Source organism: Caloenas nicobarica, chromosome 10 (genome assembly GCF_036013445.1).
Source record: "Caloenas nicobarica isolate bCalNic1 chromosome 10, bCalNic1.hap1, whole genome shotgun sequence".
In the NCBI taxonomy this organism is placed as follows: Eukaryota; Metazoa; Chordata; class Aves; order Columbiformes; family Columbidae; genus Caloenas; species Caloenas nicobarica.
The window spans coordinates 8,559,066-8,577,231 of NC_088254.1; the positions used below are offsets into that span (position 1 = coordinate 8,559,066).

An 18,166-nucleotide genomic window follows, 5' to 3' on the forward strand; every position below is an offset into this window, starting at 1 on the left:
AGCATGAGTTGTGACAAATCGATTGATGTGCCCGTCCTTGTGGATTCTGTGTCTAATATATTATTTTTTGTAACTTTTGTTTCTTTCTAAACTCTTCGGGCCTGTTCTGTGCTTCAGCAGGCAGCTACTCTTCCTTGCTTTTGCCCGTGCGGCTGCCATTCCACTGCTCCACTCTTCTGACTCTTTGTTACTTCTCCAGAGTTTTCAATCTTTCTTCATATTACTGTTTTCTATTCCGGCTTTTCTTCGCTTGTTCTGCAGAACCCTCTTGGTCTGGAATACGTGCTTCCCTTTCACAAGTGACTCTGGAGCACTGGGTGCAGAGCGTGGGCAACGGGCATGCTGCTCCTCTGTGTGTCCGTGTGTACGGCCGGGCCTCACCCACCCTGTCTGTCTGTCCCAGCATACAAGTCCCCATAAGGCACTGCTTGGCAGTAGCTTGTACTTCAATATTGGTTTAATTGGGCTTTTAGTTATCTGCCTTAGCTGAGATTTGGGAAAAAATAGTTTCCAAACAGCAAAAGTAAAATTGGATGGGGTTTTATGTGTTGTTTTATATCTGGATGAATCACACAAGATTTTTACAAGAGAACCATTTTATTAAAGTCCTATATAAATTGTTTCTCTGATTCCTTGTATGCCCTTCATATCATACCAGATTCTCTCAGGTACAGATTTCCAATTACAGAAGAAAAAAATTGTTGGGTTTTTGTTCTGTCTGGTTTTGCTTCTTTCTTTGTTCTTTTTTATAAAACACCAGTGATAGCTTTTCCACTGCACATGGCTAAATATTTAAGAATAGATAAGAATACAAACATGAAGAATGAATGAATTTTAAAGACAATTCTTAAGAAATATTTGCAAGCATTTCATTGTCTCCCTTTAGTGAACTGGGCTTTCCCCTTAGCTGCCATTGTAAATACATTTCACAGCACATGGATGACACAAGATAGGAATAGCAGAGGCAGTTTTGTTATCAGAGAGCATTGGAAGCCAGACTTGCAAAAATCCCATGTATCTTTGATAAATTAAATTACTTTCAACTATATAGGAAGTGAATATAAACTTAGGTGCTAATCCTGTAAAAATGTATGCGTTTCCTTGATTCTTACATACTAACACTGTCCTACTGAAGTTAATGAGCTTAAGTTTTTGGAGGTGGTTTTTTTTTTTTTTTTAAATGGTGACTCTGTGGGTCAAACCTTCTTTCATGAAAGTGATGAGAAATTTGCCGTTGATTTTCCAAATAGCAATATGGTTTTGCAATACTGGCCAAAAGAAAGGTCTATTAAGGACAGTGCAGAGACATCCTGTTAATTTTCTTATGTCAACAGAAATTCTTTTGTAAATTAATAGTATTCGTGTATATGAATTACTGTTAATAGTATGAATTCATAGGATACTGCATGAAATCTTTTCATGAGTGCTTAATCCTGCATGACTCACAAACATGAGGAACAATATCGAGCTATGAATGAAGATATAAAATCAACATAATATATATTCCATGTCTAGATTAATATGCGTTATGGGTGCTGATTTTCGTTATGTAATCCGTTCTCGGAATGGAAACAAGCACCATTGTTGTTTGCAAATACTGTGAATGCAATTAGCAATTTGAATCTGCTGAATTATTAAAGTCTACTTAAATTCGAAGAATTAGTTGTTTTACTTCAATAAAAATTTCTAAGCAGATAATAAACTGCATTTTATTTTACATTACGTTCTCCAGACTAAGTTAGATTATCACCTTCTCTTTTGTTTTCAAACCTTTCAAAGTTTTTATTAATATAAAGAAACAAGTCACAGGAACACATATAAAATACTCTATATACATCTTTTACCTTGTCTCACCTCCATTTGGTTATTAATTTTAAAAGGTCACAATACATAAGACCACGTGAGTTAAGTTTCTTATGTTGTTAATAAATCATCTTAGTCTACAACTACATTATATAACACTACTTAGTTTACACACGTACACAGAAGATATTTGCAAAATTAAAGAAAGTTTTTCTGATGGTATCTAGATTTTGAAAACTGCTCTGTTCAGTGCCAATTCTGTCTCCCCAGGAAGTGAATAGTAGAGAAAGTCACTGTAAAAATGTCTGTTGACTTCAATTAAGTAATTTGTATCAAGGTGGAAAACCTTGCCAAACTGATGCTAAACAACGGATATAAACTTGTTGTATTTTGTTTGTTGTTTGTTTTTGTTGAGGGTTTTTTTTTGTTTCCTTATGTTTGTTTGTTTTTAAAGGGGTGTGTGTGCAGGCACTTTTCCATATATAAGCATATACCCTCCTGATCAAGCCTGCAAAACTGGGGAGCACTGGAATGCCTTTAGCAAATTAGGTGCCAGCTTTACCAATATATTACTCCAGTTTTACATGGTGCTTAGTCTCCTGAGAGCAACTAGAGTAGTGCAGTGGCAAATCAGCACCTCAGCCCGTAAAAGCCTGTGGTCAGTTCGTCTATGAAGAACTGGCGTTTACTGCTTGGAGTAAACATGCGGACCTGCGCAACAGCAGCATGTCATTTGGTACATGCACTTAATCTGGGTTACAGGCTGGAACAAGATTTTAGTCTGCCTGTTTAGCCAGGAAAATGTGAATCTCTCAGGCAAAATCTTGCAGTCATGGTCCAGCCTCTCCCCATGTTGGAACCTCCTGCTTCATTTGGTGGATCTGCTTCTGTAGTTCATCTCTGTCCAGCTTCATTTTCGCTTCTAGAACTTGCCGTAGAGACCCAATACTCTCATAGATAGCTGCAAATCCTAATTGCAGGTGAGAATTAAATTAGTTAATAAGCAAAAGCAAGAGTATCGCGTAATTTCTATCAGGATGTGCTTCCTACCATAACACTCTCTCCGCTTTATAGCAGAAAGATAACAGAAGTTCTGAAGAAAAATAGGCCTGTAATTGTGTGCTGGTGGCAGCAATGCCCCAGATGACAGCCAGGCTGTGCCTATGCATGCTATGGGGAGAGCACTTCTAAGCTAAGAAGATGTCACCTCTCGCTGTGAATTTCACACTTAGTGAAAATCCTTTTTAATGTCACAGGTGCAACCATTACATCTGGCCCCAAAGTCTACTTTGATACAAGCAGAGGCATTTTGCATATTATTATAGGTCAGTAATTGTTACCACAATTCAGAATAAAGAACTTGATAACTATGGTCCTACCAGCATTAACTTCAGCTTTCATTTCTTTTATATCTTCATTTATCTCACTTTGAAGTTTGCCAATGCGAATATTTATCTTTTCTTCTGTCGGTTTTGCTTCATGTGCTTCCATGGTCATCTTCTGTATTTCTTCTATTTTGTCAATTTTCTCTGCCATTTGGTTGAATTTCATCTCTATAGTTCTTTCACTCATTTCCTGGAGCCGGGAAAAATAGTTTTAATTATTTACTCTGCATCTGAAATTACAGTGGTCTTTCCCAAATATGCAATAGACATTGATTTATCATCTTTTATGCGGAATTCAAAGGTGTAAAGAATTATAACTTTTTATAGAATGCTTTAAACTGGCTTGATTACTGTAGGCTGAAATACTGATATATTTAGAAGTGATCAGATTTATTTGAAGATGCTCAGTCTGTGGGGATGTTATACTTGACATCAGGGAAAATACTAATATTGAGGAGGTCTGAAATCTCACTCAAATAATAACTCAATTACATCATCTTAGCTATTAGTAATGCTCTTGCATACTTCCCAAGAGGTATTATTAGGACGTTTGAATGAAACTTACAGCATTTTCCTTAAAAGTCAATGAGAGTTGGTCAATTTTTTGCACAAGCTCTTTTTCATGCCTTTCATGTTCCTGTTCCATCCAGCTACGTGCAGACAAAATCTGGCTGCTGAGTTCCTCAATGGCATTTTTTAATCTAAGAGCATAACAGAAATGAGCAGATACAAAAGGGCAGAATTTTTGATCATTCAGCAGTGACTTTCTTTATCAACGTGTTCATAAAAATAAATCCATGACAATTTAATACATTCTTGACAGCATATTAAGGTGAATCTTTGAACTTTGATGCCACTAGACTGGATAAGGTAACATGGTTTTAGAAAATAAAGATGAAGCAGCACAACAAAATAGCAGTTATTTATACGTAACACAACACTACATTTTGAGGTATAGTAGATGCAAATTTTTTGCAGCACTGAAAAAAGACTGTGGTCATCCATCCATATTATAATCTTCCTTTCCATAGGTCTTAAATCTGAGCAAAGATTTAGTACCCATTTATTTTAGTGGTGATGCTGGTTCATATAGCCCCGCTTGCATTGCCTATACCCACCTCAAGTTAACACCAACCAATTGTGCCACTGAAAGTGTTTCTTTAGACAGTCTTTTTTCCAGTGAATATTTGAGATCTGGATGTATTCTTTCATCTGGTTTGCAAATAGTTTTACTGGTATAACTGATGGGATTACATGAGGAGAGCAATAAGCAGTAAGGATGTGGATGGCTTAAGCCAGGACTGCCACTGAGTGAAATGCCTGGAGAGGAGGTAGTATCTAAATGGAATGTATCCCTGTATAATGTCTAGTAATAGCAGAGTAGCTTATAATTAATAATTCAGGTATTTGAGTTATCTATTCATATTCGAAGCCAATTTAAAGCAATAACACTTTGTGAATGCTGTGCCTTGCTTCCTGGTTCCTTGAGCTGAACTTCTTGCCCTGCTCTCAACAGCCACCTCGAGCTTTTGTTGCTTTCTACAGTTCTTGCAAAAAGGCACCAGGCCACTGTTGCCAAAATCCTTAGTTGTGTTCTTTAATACAAGTTCTGCCTGGGAACTTAACTAGGGACTTAATGGGCTTTTCAAAATGGTCTCGCCACATTAGGGGCAGAATTCTTGTTGAAAGCGAGTCCTACCTGACAGGCCATTGTGCTCTTGTAGTAACTCTTGAGCACACATACGTATTTAAAAAGGTTCACGTTTTTTTAAACCCGAAGACGACAACAGCCAAACTTGGAAAATGGAGCAGCAAGGTTTCCTGGCACTCACTTCATATCCAGAAGATGGAGCTGTTGGTTGCTCTCTTTGTAGGCAATCTTCAGCTTTGCTTCTTGTTGCATTATTGATTGCTCTACTCTGCTCAGAAGATGAGAAATCTGAAACAAAATTCAGAATTTACTGTTTTTCAACAGTGTTTCATCACAGTCTCATTTGGGACGTTTTCCTACCAGTAGAGGAGATCTTAAAGAGGGGCTATTTTTGCTGACATTTGAAAAATTATTGAATTTGCACATTTCACTTGATCATGAAAAATATACTGTCTCACAAGATGAAGGTATCTACATTGTGAAAACTGTAAGTTTTCAGCCATAAATTGTTTTAATAGTCTTCTCTTGAAAGCATCTGCCTGCTCCCCCCTTGAGACAGCTGAATTTGCATAACCCGTACATCTCTATGTTGTCATATAAGCAGAGTAAAAGAATGGCAAAGCACTCCACCAATACTGAGTGATATTCTTCATCACTTCATGTATAATGGCTACTGCAGTGATAAAGCTGTTGGATTTAACTGGGGATAGGCCATTACTAACAGCAAATATTTCTCACCAAAACAATCATCCCAGTTTTACAAAACAGACTGTTCTGTTTCACAAGATTAATGACAATATGCTCCTGGCGTGCTGGTGCATTACACTGAGTCTTCTGAGAAACACAAAGTGGATTTTAACCATTCACCTAGCACAAAATGAAGATGTAAAATACTTTCGTTGCCCCAAAAAATGAGAGGGCCTTGAGATGGAGATAGGAAGAATCCTTTTCCTAAGTGTTTTATGTCTCTGCTTGTATCTAATGCTCACTATTGTGTTCAAATACATACGAAATCATTCTGGGCAGGCCAAAACATACCGAGAGAGACACTGATGTTGCATTGTTGTGGTGGTTTTGCAGAGCATCCATGTGTTGTTCACATTCCAACCTCAAGAAGCCATTCAGTAACTACTGACTTTTCTTCATTCCTGGAGACTTTCAGGTGCTTTTAAATACTATCCCCTTCTACACAGCATGCTAAAGGCAGCAAATTAAGGGCCTTTTTTTCAGTTAGACCAGTGCAATATTGCAGCTGGGTACCCATATTAAATCTAATAAGGACTGTGAGCACATACACCTCTCCATTTGTAAATAAGTGACCTCCCAGGATAATAATTAGCAGTAATGGAGTCTGTGTGAATTGGACTGTAACTCTCACCCGTACATGAATCATTCTGATCCAAATACCATACCTGTATTTCTGCCTCTTTGATTTTAGATTCTAAGATCAGTTTGGAGGTGTGTTGATCTTTACTTAGGCTCTGAAGTCTTTCATATGTAATTTTATGCTCTGCAGACAGCCTGGCTAACCCAGCATCACATCTGTTTGAAAAAATAAATACAAAAGCAACAGCTGAATAGAATACAAGGTTCAGGCTTTTTAAATTATCCATTTTAGACTAGGCAGTTCTGTGAAATTGCTGGCTGTCTAGCAAAACAATGTTATGAGACTATAAGAATGGTGATATATCTCATAGTATTCAGCAAACTGCCCCCAAATGGGACTGGAAGTCAAGTAGTCTGACACATACATTCCTCTTTTCTTGACGCTGACGTAATATGTATAAACTGTGTTGTTATCAGTCAGGAAAATCACATTAGAAATGCAAAGATGCGGAATTTCAATACTCTGTATTTTTGTCATACTCCAAAAGACATCTAGTAACGTGTGTATGATTTCACCTACATGATTAGAAGCCTAAATAATTGAGGGCTGTTTTTTCATTATTGTAGCTATGTTCCTCTGAGCTTTACATTATTTTTTAATTTGTGAAATAGCAGTATACAATTAATGTGTAGTAAACAATGTGGGGCAAATTTTACAGTTATTAGTCTTTATTTAGGTAAAATTGTCTTTAAAAGCAATGGCAATTTTGTCTCACAGAAGACTATGAATTGTAGTTCTGGAACTATTCAGGGTAAATGTGCTGTAGAATCTGTGCATTTTCTACCACATTTCAAAAATCCTTTGGCCGGGTCAGTTTCTTCTACATACAATAAGGACATTAACTGAGCTGTAAAATATAAGTACTGTAATTTCAAGAGTAAGACTGCTGTGAAGTATGACTCATGTATATTTTTTCGTTAAGGGAAATATGTAATCGGCAATGTTACCCAATTTGATTTACAAAACCAATGGAGAACAGATAGCAGTTACAGTTTGAGGGAGAAAAAGGCAGTAAAATGGAAGAACGAGCTAAGGCACGTTAAATCATTACCTAAACCAATGACACATTTTAAGCTCTTTTTAGTCAGATCTCAGTTTGAAGGCTTTCATTGCGACACGCATTTTCATCACCTCGGTTACAGCAACTACCGTTACCATTAATCGTGAAGGGAAAGTAACAGCTAAAATGACAAACACAGCATCTGCTTAGTATTATGGTAAAAGTTCAACATGAAAATAATCAGTAATTCAAAATAGGACAAAGAAATTATAAAACTTGTGGAAATTAATTTATAGTTTAGCAGTTCAGCATTGCAAGACCGATTAGTAATATCTGTAGGAACACCAGCTATGATTTACGTAGCAGTGAACCATACTTGTAGCTCTTACAATCAGGCAGTTTCTTTAGAAGGATGAGAGAAGCCAAATCTCTTCCTGTTGTTGTGGTCAATCAGAGAGAATCAGGGGAATGAAATCATCTTGCATCTACCCACCAAAAGCCTATGAACTCACAAAAACGGTTAGTTTGTTTCTCTGAGGCACCACAGAAGATCTAAAAAGCAAGAGCTTTGAAAGTACTGTAGCAACTGTGAACAGCAGGCATTTGCAAGTGGTTTTAAGGCAAATTAATGTTTTGGGTTTGACCACAGTTCATCTCTCTTCTTTGTGGAACTCAGTTACGTGATCAAAGAGGCCATAGAGTTGCATGGTAACTGAAACATTAAAATTCTGACTATGTTAATTTAGTGTCAGCTTGGTATGTATTAATCAGAATATTTCATTTTTCTACAGGGATATTACAATTTTCACCCTTTTAAACAAAGTTTGAATAAAGTTTAAATTCCATTGTCTGTTGTTATGCAATGTTTAACCTACATTGTTTTTTTAAAAACAATATTCTATATGTCGAAGTGGTCAAAGAGAAGTCTCTTTGCTATATATATTGTACACACAGGCACCCAATTAGTTTTGACCTGGAAGAAAACATCAGTGTGCTCCAGACACAAATGAGATTCTGATATTAATTATGTGAATATGCATTTTGAGTTAAAAATATGAAATTTCGGCCAAGGATGCACTAGAATGTGTTTGTTTTTACTACCGTTTGATTTTGGAGGACATTTTCTGAAAGTTCTGGTTGCCAAGCTGTGTACTTCTCTGAAATTAGTAAATTACAAATAAATGGAGAGATTTTGTAGTGCCAAGTATCATTCTTGGTTTCAGAATACATTATAATTCTGAAATATAAACCAGTAATGTTTAATATAAGCAGTGAAATTATCAAACAGCTGCCTTGCAAGTCATAGTAAGCAAAAGCAGTAGTTATTTTTCTGGCATGCTGAGGAATATTTCTGTTGCCTTCAGTCTCTAAGAAATAAATACACAATGGTTGCTCTATTCGGTATCGCCAAGGACTAGATAAAGCTGAGGACTACACCAATACTCTGCAACAGGATGCTACATAAATACACTAGAATGGTACATACAGATTTTTAATGTTCCTGTTTTATTATAGCAGGAGATTTTTCAATTAAAGTACCAGTGTTTCAGTGAAAAACAAGTAGCTGAAGAACAAGTAGTGAAAAGCAAGTTGATATGTCCAGGGCACCCAGTGGGCAGGAACAGCAGAGCTGGTGGATTCTGGGCGGCCTGGAGCGGGATCCCAGTCAGGCTGTGTGAGCGGCTCCTACGCAGCTGGAGTGCAGCACATTTGCTGTGCTGATGGGGTCCATAAATGCACTGCATCCCAGATGCATCAGACTCATTTTCTGTGCAGTGTAGGAAAATCTGCCTACATGTAATGAGTCCAGAGCGTCTGGAATGAATCAGATCTATAATGTATATAAAAACCATCTATATATGCAAAGTAGGCCCAATTTGAACATGCATAGCTGCCATTTCTCTGGATGTTTCAGCTATCGGGAAGCTTCTAGAGACAGCTACTGCTATGGTTCTGACCAGGCTGCTCTATTTAAATTTTCCAGACAAATTATCGTAGTCCACAAGTTATTCTGTAAATAAATAATAAGGCACTACTCATGAGTTTTATGATCTAATATCAGTAGAAATAGAACTGGTAAATCTGCGTTATATAAAATTGCAGACATCAGGGACAGGAGGCTGGAGTAATGGATCTATTGGCATGTATCTAATTTTCTGCTGAATGTGTCACTGAATTTAATAGAGGTAATGTTTTTCTTACAGTTAATGCTGATTCTTAGGAAAATGTACAGCATCATTCACGGTGAACACTATAATGATGCTTTACAAATTCATCAATAAATTATGCTCAATGAGAAGTGGTCCCGAGACATGAGCCGTAATGTGTACTCAGTCTTCTCCTGCTAGGGATATGAGTTGATTTTGTGATGCAGGTGAGCTTAATTGCGAGGGCTGTCGGAAACTCACTGCTCTGGAGCTGTTGGTAGCGTGATTGTGGAGCTGTGCTTCGGAACTGTGTGTGCATGTAGCGAACCCTGCTCTCACCATTGAAAGCAACAGCCCCCAAGAAATAATAAGGCAGTTGTTCAATGATATATTGACATGTTACAGAACAGTTGGTATTGGGAAATAAACACCACTCTCTCCAATATTGAAATTGAATAGGATGTTTAGTATGCCTGTAATTACTGGAACTGAAATTTTGCCAGAATCCTGAGATTGATATTAAAATTATTACATGACCAAAAGGCTCAGATGTAGGTGATTTACTGTCATGTGTCATATAGAAACTGATGGACACTGATTGTCCAGCTGCACACTTCCACCCTGGAGCAACTGTGATGTCCTTGGAGTTAAATTAGCTGACTGTCACTCCAGCCCGAGCCACACACCATCCCTTGGCTGTGGCTGAGCGTGGATGCACAGTAAATTGGCAACCATAGTAACTCAGTCGCGTTTCTGAGGTGTCACTCTTTGAACTTATCTGAAAGCTAGCAGGACTAGGTGTAAAAGTAAGATTATATTAGGTGAGTTCATCTTATTTTCTCTAAGGAACATTGGCTAGAGTAATCAGAAGGTGTTTATCCCAGGACAAATTTCTGGTTAAGTATCTGTATAGTGCCAACAGCATCACAAACTGCCGGCTTGACCAGGATCTCCAGAAATTAATATAGTTGTTATTCACAGGAACACTAATTTTCGAAGTAGAATATGTCTGTAAATGAAGGCAAATAGCTTTCTCCATGGAACACTGCTTTAACTTGATTTTTGATAAAGGAAAACTTACTTTCTTCCTCATTCAGGGAAAATTTACCATAGAGAACATAATGTTGAATTGAAGTAACCGTTAAAAGACAATAAACTGATTGTCTTGTGGGAATGAATACAAATACCCAACATTCTAACATTGCACAATCTAACATAAGGCAGATTAGTATAATCTCCTACAATTGTCAGATAAATTGCAAGCCAGTCACAGTACAAGGGCATTGCCCTCAGTAAATAAAGGAGGAATCCTGGCACAGACTGTGCTAATCCCCCCAATCCCCACACCAAGTACTTGGGACAGGCAAGGGCCCCGTTGTCAAACTCATGCTGGCACATGTTTGTTCACTCAAGTTCTGTTATGAAAAGCAAAGGCACTATATTGTGCTTCACAAGGTGTCAATGACTCTGTTGCTCCAAATACAGACCTTTCTCAGGATGTTGTGTGATCTCAAAGTGGATTTTTTATATAAAGAAGCAGGAAGATCTAAGCATGTGAACTTGTCAGGGATTTCTTGGTGAGATAGGTATATATGTGTGTGTATATCACTCTATATATATTATTTCAATCAATTTTCTGATTTGACAAAATAAGCTTGTCTAGTTCATTCCTGTTTACTTAAGGACAGTGCATAACTTAAAAAAGTAAAACCTCTCTAAAGTATTCTTTACAAAATTGGCTATGAAAGTTACAGTGGAAACTTTGAACAATCAAATAATTTATAAGAAAACTTTTATTCAAGGAAAATACCTCCCTGGTTATTTTTGTAGGCTATTGAAGGTTATCACTAAATCACTTGAAGTATCAAAGAAAAAAAAAGTCTGTACAATATAGACAATAGATCTATTTCAGGACAAGTATAATTCCACCAAAGCTATTAGCCAAGCTGCTGTAGGCCCGATCAGGTAATTTTCCTATAGCTGTACATATCCTCTGCCTTTTGCGTTCAACTGTACAGACACTTAAGCAAATGTACTGGAGTTTGTAAATGTGTCATTGATGACACAACCTGAAGTCTGTGTAGTTCCACAACTGTAATCTGGAGTTTCAAGTAGCCTATGAAATCTCTGTTTTATAGATTTCTGTTCCTTAATGTGTCAGGTAGCCTATGTAATTTCTAATATGGCTGACTAATTACTGAATGCACAGATTTTTCCTTCTAAAACATATGCAAAAATGTGCAGCTATTCTGTTCTTTACAAGTGCAGATTGTTCCATGCTGCCTTTATAATTGTGATAATTAATTTGTTTCAAAGATAGACTGCCCTAACCATAGTACTTTTCAAAGCTGAACCAAATCCAAATTCATAAGGAATCTGAGGTAATTTATTAAAAACTAATTTCAGGAATTAAGGGTGATATTGTTAAGTTTAATGTGTAATACTGGAATGCAAAGGGTTATTATTCATTTTCTTGAAAACACTGAGCAAAATTATCCTGGGAATTTTGCCAAAGTTGAATTCAGCCCATTATCATTAACATTCATACTTCAGGATTACACCAATATTAGCTAGTCCCCAAAACATACTTCTGTGTTGACTTTTACCTTGCAACTCTTCCCCGAAGATCCCCTAAGCCAGAAAGCTGCCGCATTTCCAGACTCTTCAGGGTAGAATTTGTTCCATAGCTGAGGTTGTCTCTGACACGGATCTGTTCCTGCAGCATCTACAAAGCATTCATATGCAAATATAAACTCTATGTCACATGTAATGTACATATAAAATGTCACTCGTTTGTTTTCGGTAACATCACGTACTATTTTATTATTACTTTATTAAAAGCTTTGTCTTGTACTAAATAAGACACTTTTAGGTCATTCATTATTTCTTATTCTTAGTATCCAGTCTGCACATAAACACCGTAATATGTACAAAGTATAACTTGACAAGGGAATGGAAGCGTAAATATTAATTTTTATCCTTTCGGTTTCCCCACCACACCCCTGTTGCTCATTGCAGCAAAGGTCAGACATGAAATATGTATCTGCATACGATTAGGTCATAAAAATGAGCGGCTGGGTTGGGCTGCTTGGTGTTGTCAGTAAGTCGGAAGTGAAAGAAAGTTTATTATAGATCTAAGGCATTTCCGAGTGTTTATACAGCACAGCCTTTGGACTGAACTTGAGCTGGGTATTAGTGTCGCATTAATTCATTTTCTCAGGGGTTTCCAGTGCAGCTTTTGAAAGCAAGCTTATTAGTACCACAAAGTTTCTGTGTTTATATGCTGACATCCTGTGCTATTTTAATAGCCACTTAAGGAATTATGTAATTTGTGAACAGTGTTTCAAGTTATAAAAACAATTTATAAGCTTACAGGATCTTCAGACCTTGTCTGACCTTTACTTATCCTCTGGCAAACTTTCTTACTAAATTAGAAGGAATAAGTAGCCTAAATGGGGTTAGTCCTGTGAAAAATTCTTGACATACCTCAATGTCCCGATTAAGCTGCCTCACGATCGCCGTTATGTTTCGGATGTGTTCTTCCAAGAGTTGCCTAGCCAACCGGTCGCCCCCCCCTTTGTTCTGCATTCTGTGCAGAGTGGAAACAATGTCCTCCTTAATGCGAAAAGCGTGTTCCACAAGAGCTGCCGTTGTTTTCTCATGGCTTAGGATTCTGTCTTCCAGCTGATCCACCAGGCTTGCAGATGCCAGTGGGACCGCTGTCAACGCCTGGCTGTGCAGCGGGATATTTCGAACCCGTCTAGTGGAGAAGAATATCCAGATATTGTGAAGTTCTTACACAAATTCTGCAATGTCTCTCCCCTGGACACAGTGCGATACTGTCTTAGTAGCAATACTGGGGAGAAGCACCAAAGTACTCACAGCGAGAGGGCCCCCTGCTACAAAAAAATGGGTGCTGTGTTTGCTACTGTGCATATCTTGTACAGAGGCAGAATGGGCTCTTTAAGGAAGGTTACAAAAGCATAGGATCTTAAGAAAAGGACATTAGCATTGTCAAAGTAGTTACAATTCAGACCTATAATTTGATTAAGAATCCAAATTCAGAACCCCTTTACTGAGCTGAAAAAGTAATGCTATTTGTCTCTACAGTTTCCAGGCTTAATCAAAGCAGTAACTATAGAAGGCAGATGTTGTAAATTAAATGAAAACAGACCAAGATTAAAAAAGAGTTGCTTGTGCCCATTCCTTTTTTCAGTCTCTACAGCTATCCTGTAATACCATACAGAAGCCTGTCCTCCCATGGAACACACAGGAGCATATGTAGGTGTGGAAACTAAGGAGATACCAAAATCATGACAAGTTTCTCATAATCTTAGTAGTCAAAATTTCCCCCCAGAATAGCTTGCCTTTGGATACCTTCACTAATTGTCTAGATTTTTCAAGAGACCTCTGCACTACATAGCTTCCATGGAAAGCAAGGGAGCTCATGGGTGCTCAAAGTAAAAAATTAGGCTGCTAATAAATGCAATCTTTCCTGTCACTATATTCTGCAAAGAATAAAGAAATTTTTCAGAAGCAGAAGTGGAACATACAAGTTCAACCCCACTTTGAAAAAGATCTTTTTCTTTTACTATGTATTCTCCATGTTGTTTCCTGTTGATGAGCCAAATTAACGGTTTATTTTCACCATGATGATATTGATGGAGATGCATGAGGACTCCAACAAAGGTAACTTCTGGGCCTGAGTATTTACACTTACTCCATGCTATTAGAAGACTGGTTAAAGTATAGTAGTCTTGGACGTTTACTCACTTACAGTTTAAGCTATTTAATTTCTTTGGGAAAGGGTTAAATAAAAGCTGAGTAAGGAATTGTGATTTGGGCCATGATTTGAATGAGTCTACAGTATTTCACTTTGCTTTGCATACTAATGCCAAAGTCCCAAGTCACAGTATTACAATAGATAGAGAACTGAGAGACACATAATACTCTGCAATATGAAGACTTTATTTTTTACATTCCAAACTGTACCTTTCAGAAGGGGCAAGAGTTGGGAAGATTGGGCTTCGCTGGGCCATTTTCTGGTCAATAATTTATCTGTTGAAAAAGTACACATTGAATTATTTAATAGTTTATATCTGGCACTGAAATAACTTCATGCTTCTGCTTTAAATGAACCTTTAAGTAAAGTTTAAGATTACGCTGACAGCTCTGATCTTGGAGTTCAAATATTGCTTATAGAATAAAGGCAAATAAAAATCAATACAAAAGAACAAAAGAATGAAAACTGTTAGAAAGCTTTTTATAGTGAAAATGATACTCTAAAAAAAGGCAAAGTTGACAGCCTTGAAACTGAAATCTGCTGTGGACCCACTGAACTGGTTTGGCAGGACAAAGGCAAACAAGCTTCTTGTCCCCAGTTGGTTTACTGGCCTCAGACATCATCAATCTATGAATAAAAAAGAAAAATCTGCAGGATTATAATAAAGCTTAAGAAAATATTGGCTAGAGAATTAAATAAAAATATTTCACGACAGCAGATTGTTAGCAGTAAGGTGTTTTTCAGGTAAAAGCATTGGCAGTTGGAAACCTAAATAAAATGTGTTAGACATCAGCATAGTTTAGCAAAACTGAGTCTTTTATTAATTTGTCTTCAAATCTAAATGACTGCACTTTATGTTTTAAGAAAATTCTTCTGTGGTAAGAATATAGGTTCTGTTTTTAATTTTTAGACATAGCCAGCCAGACTGTGACAGACGTTGCAGCAGGATAACTGTTAAATAGCTTCAGAAAGACATTTTAGATATCTGACTGTGAGACCAATACCTGGCTCAATAGCTTTGTCCGCTGACGGAAGTTAAATTAATGAAGAAGATGGTAGCCTCAATCAAAAAGATGGTGGCCTAAATCAAATCCAACTATTCCACTCTATATAAAACAAACATTTTTCATGATAGAGATGGCATGAATGAGCATGTCCTGAGCCTGAATTCCTTGGGAACCTAAAATCCTCACTGAAAACTGAAGGCTGATCTATGAAAAAAATTTTGTAATTGCTGATGAAATCCAGTGCAATATGCTGTACAAATAGAAGCAGAAAAATAGAGTTGTTGGAACAAAATAGTCAAATATCGATTGTAAAGAAGTGATAGGGTCATCCTCCAAGATCTCAAAATGCGAAACATGATTGTGCTTTAGAAATTTATGAAAGCCCTGCCTGAAAGCAGAGAGCAAACATTGTCACAGTGTGTGTGTTCTATTTATAGCACAGTGCTTCAGAAACTACAAATTAGAAAAAAAAATCATTTTAAGAGAAGCTGGGTTGCTGAGCAGCAATGACACTAGACTGGAATTCAGAAGGTCTGATTCTAATTCCTTGCTCAATTTCTGATCCTGATGACTTTGAACAAGTTATTTCCATTTCTAATGACTCAATTTCCCTACATGCCTGTAAGTAAAAAGCACAGTATAAGAACTGGGTATCATTATGATGATTTCTGCATTCAAAATCCTGTGCAGACACTGAATGTCCAGTGCTGCAATCTTCCTCACACTCTGCTTTCCCAGGTGTTTTTTTACCCATGCCGCCGCTCTGCAGGCCACCCCCCAGCTGCACCGCCAGGTTAGACAGGGCCCAGGCACCCCGTTCTCAGTGCATCTGAGCTCGCTCGCTCTTCATCCTCTGGGCCATAACACATTCTAATGATCTTGATGCAGCAAAGCATTTAAACACAATGTAACTGTAAACCCCAGAATATCCTACTGATTTGAGAAGAGCTATGCATTTCACAGCACCAAAACACTGGACACTACCTAGAAAAATGGAGAACAAATTAAAGTCCGTACATCTAGCAGTATCTTAGTGAAATACAATTTATAAAAACCAGCCAAACAAACAAACAAAAACCAACCCTCCACTCAAGCATTTTACAGTCTGCACTATCCATTTATTATCAATTGAAAAAACTGTTTGGAGCAGAGTAAGCATAGGATTGTTTGAAGTTTTTACTTTTTCTGCCAGACTACCATTAGACATGCAGCTAATGGCAAATGTTTGGGGGAACTGTGCACATGAAACAAAAGTTACACAGATGGACTTCTCGTTCATTGTTGCTAACTTAAGCACATCACTTGGTACACACTGAAATATCATCAATTATCGGATTTCTTGATCTGATCCAACATCCAGAATGGATGTGTTAAGATCTTCTTCAGCAGTTGTACAAAACTTTTCTGCAGTTTGGAGGTAGGTATTTGCAGGAAACAATAATAGATGGGTGTTGGAACTAACGGCAAATTCCCTCTCTACCTATTTAGACTAGTAAGTATAAAATAAAAGAAGAATATGTTCTAATGCCTAGATTCAGAAGAATGTAATTTCACAAAGCTCAAATTTTAGTGGCAGTAAACTAGGATCAGCTTAGATCCCAATTGAAATACTAGTTTCAAGTGTTGGGGGTTGGTGGGGTTTTTTTGGGGTGTTTTTTTGTTTTTTTTTTTTCTTAAATGATGTTGTTTCCTGCTTGATAACTGCTATAGAATCTTAAATCATAATACATTAACCCAGTAAATTTTGATTGTTTGATTGATTTAATTTACTGAATTTCCAAATATTCTTGTTACACTGACAAGGTAAAGATTTGTCCCTGTTGTAAATGGTATGCCCAAGTGCCAAAAATAACAGTTCACTTGATACATAAGGCAGCTTTTCCATGCAAACAGAGGCTACTTCTTTATCGTTTCTTTGAGTCACTGACACCAGACATGTGAAAGCTTGAAAAAACATCATACATGGGACATGCAGAAGAAACTCTTAGCAATGTGAAGTTCACTCCTTGCTATTTGTACTGTGGCATCCCTTCCCACTTCAGCAGACTGCCTTGCATGTTTATTTTCTGCGGATTCTCCATTTCTCCGGTTTTGAAGGATAATTACATCTGTAGTGTTCGGTTCTCCATCTTCCATTATAACCTAAATCTAGTGCTTGCTCTAATGTCTGTGCACCTCAGAGCGTTTTTCACATTCATCCTCACAATATGCCTGTGGGGTAGGAAAGCGTTATTATTCCTGAAAATGTTATTTTCCTTTTGTTGCTGGTAGGGAGGTGAAGCACGAGTGGGACTATGTGACTTGCCACAAGTCACACGGGAATCAAAGCAGACTGAATACCTGCCTAGGCAAACACTTTAATCACTCTTTTCTTCTTAAAATAGAAACCACTTTGGTTGCTATACAGGGAGCATCTGACGGTGCCATCCCAGGAGCCGCAAGGTCCTGGTGTTACTCTGAGGCACTTTGGGGCAACATTTTGGAGTAAGTGCCAAAGTCCCTGGGTCGCAGCTCAGCAAAAAGATGGGTCAAAACCCGAGTGTATTAGCGAGTCGTGTGAAACAAACCCGTGCAAAGCCCCTGTGTGCTGTGTGGCGTTTGGGAACAGGTACGCGGTGTGCGGTGGAGTGCGGGAGCAGGCTCCGCGCAGGGAGCGGTCACCGTGCCGGCCTGCCGAGCCCAGGCTGAGGGTCCTCTGCAGAAATAGGTCTGATCGGCTGAGGTGCTTGACTGTGCTAACGCAGCTCTGCAGCACCTGGGATCCCAGCTGGAACCCGTGCCCGCGCTGTGCCGTGTGGATGCACCGGCGCTCCGCCGTGCCCGCTGCTCTGCCTCGCCCGCGGCTCTGCCGGGCAGGCGGGCCCGGGAGCCCGGAGGGGTCACCGATACACGCGGTGATGGCTGTGGAAACACGGGGTACACAAGAGCTGACAGGACATGACAGCGCAGACACCACTCTATGGCCATGCAACGCGGAGGGACGTAGTTGGGACAGGCTGTCGG

The 18,166-nt window shown here is 38.2% G+C and overlaps 1 protein-coding gene across 1 annotated transcript; it reads right to left on the minus strand.

Annotated features, from left to right (window-relative positions):
• Nucleotides 1–2,633: 2,633 nt before the first annotated feature.
• FAM81A (family with sequence similarity 81 member A) lies at nucleotides 2,634–14,412 on the minus strand. The gene is made up of 8 exons (XM_065642064.1): nucleotides 14,366–14,412; nucleotides 12,860–13,133; nucleotides 11,980–12,098; nucleotides 6,252–6,381; nucleotides 5,021–5,127; nucleotides 3,754–3,889; nucleotides 3,183–3,378; nucleotides 2,634–2,773 (listed from the first exon to the last, which is right to left on the minus strand). Exons 1-8 carry the CDS (start codon nucleotides 14,410–14,412, stop codon nucleotides 2,634–2,636), a joined length of 1,149 nt encoding a protein of 382 aa, XP_065498136.1.
• Between the last annotated feature and the right edge of the window lie 3,754 nt (nucleotides 14,413–18,166).

Excerpts from the sequence above, each read along its gene's own strand:
- FAM81A (XM_065642064.1), bottom strand. The coding sequence starts at position 14,412 with ATGGCCCAGCGAAGCCCAATCTTCCCAACTCTTGCCCCTTCTGAAAG. Across the intron at positions 3,890-5,020 it reads CTCCATCTTCTGGATATGAA|ATTAAAAAATGCCATTGAGG; the intron begins GTGAGTGCCAGG and ends TTATGCTCTTAG. Across the intron at positions 2,774-3,182 it reads GAAAGCTGAAGTTAATGCTG|GATTTGCAGCTATCTATGAG; the intron begins GTAGGACCATAG and ends ACCTGCAATTAG.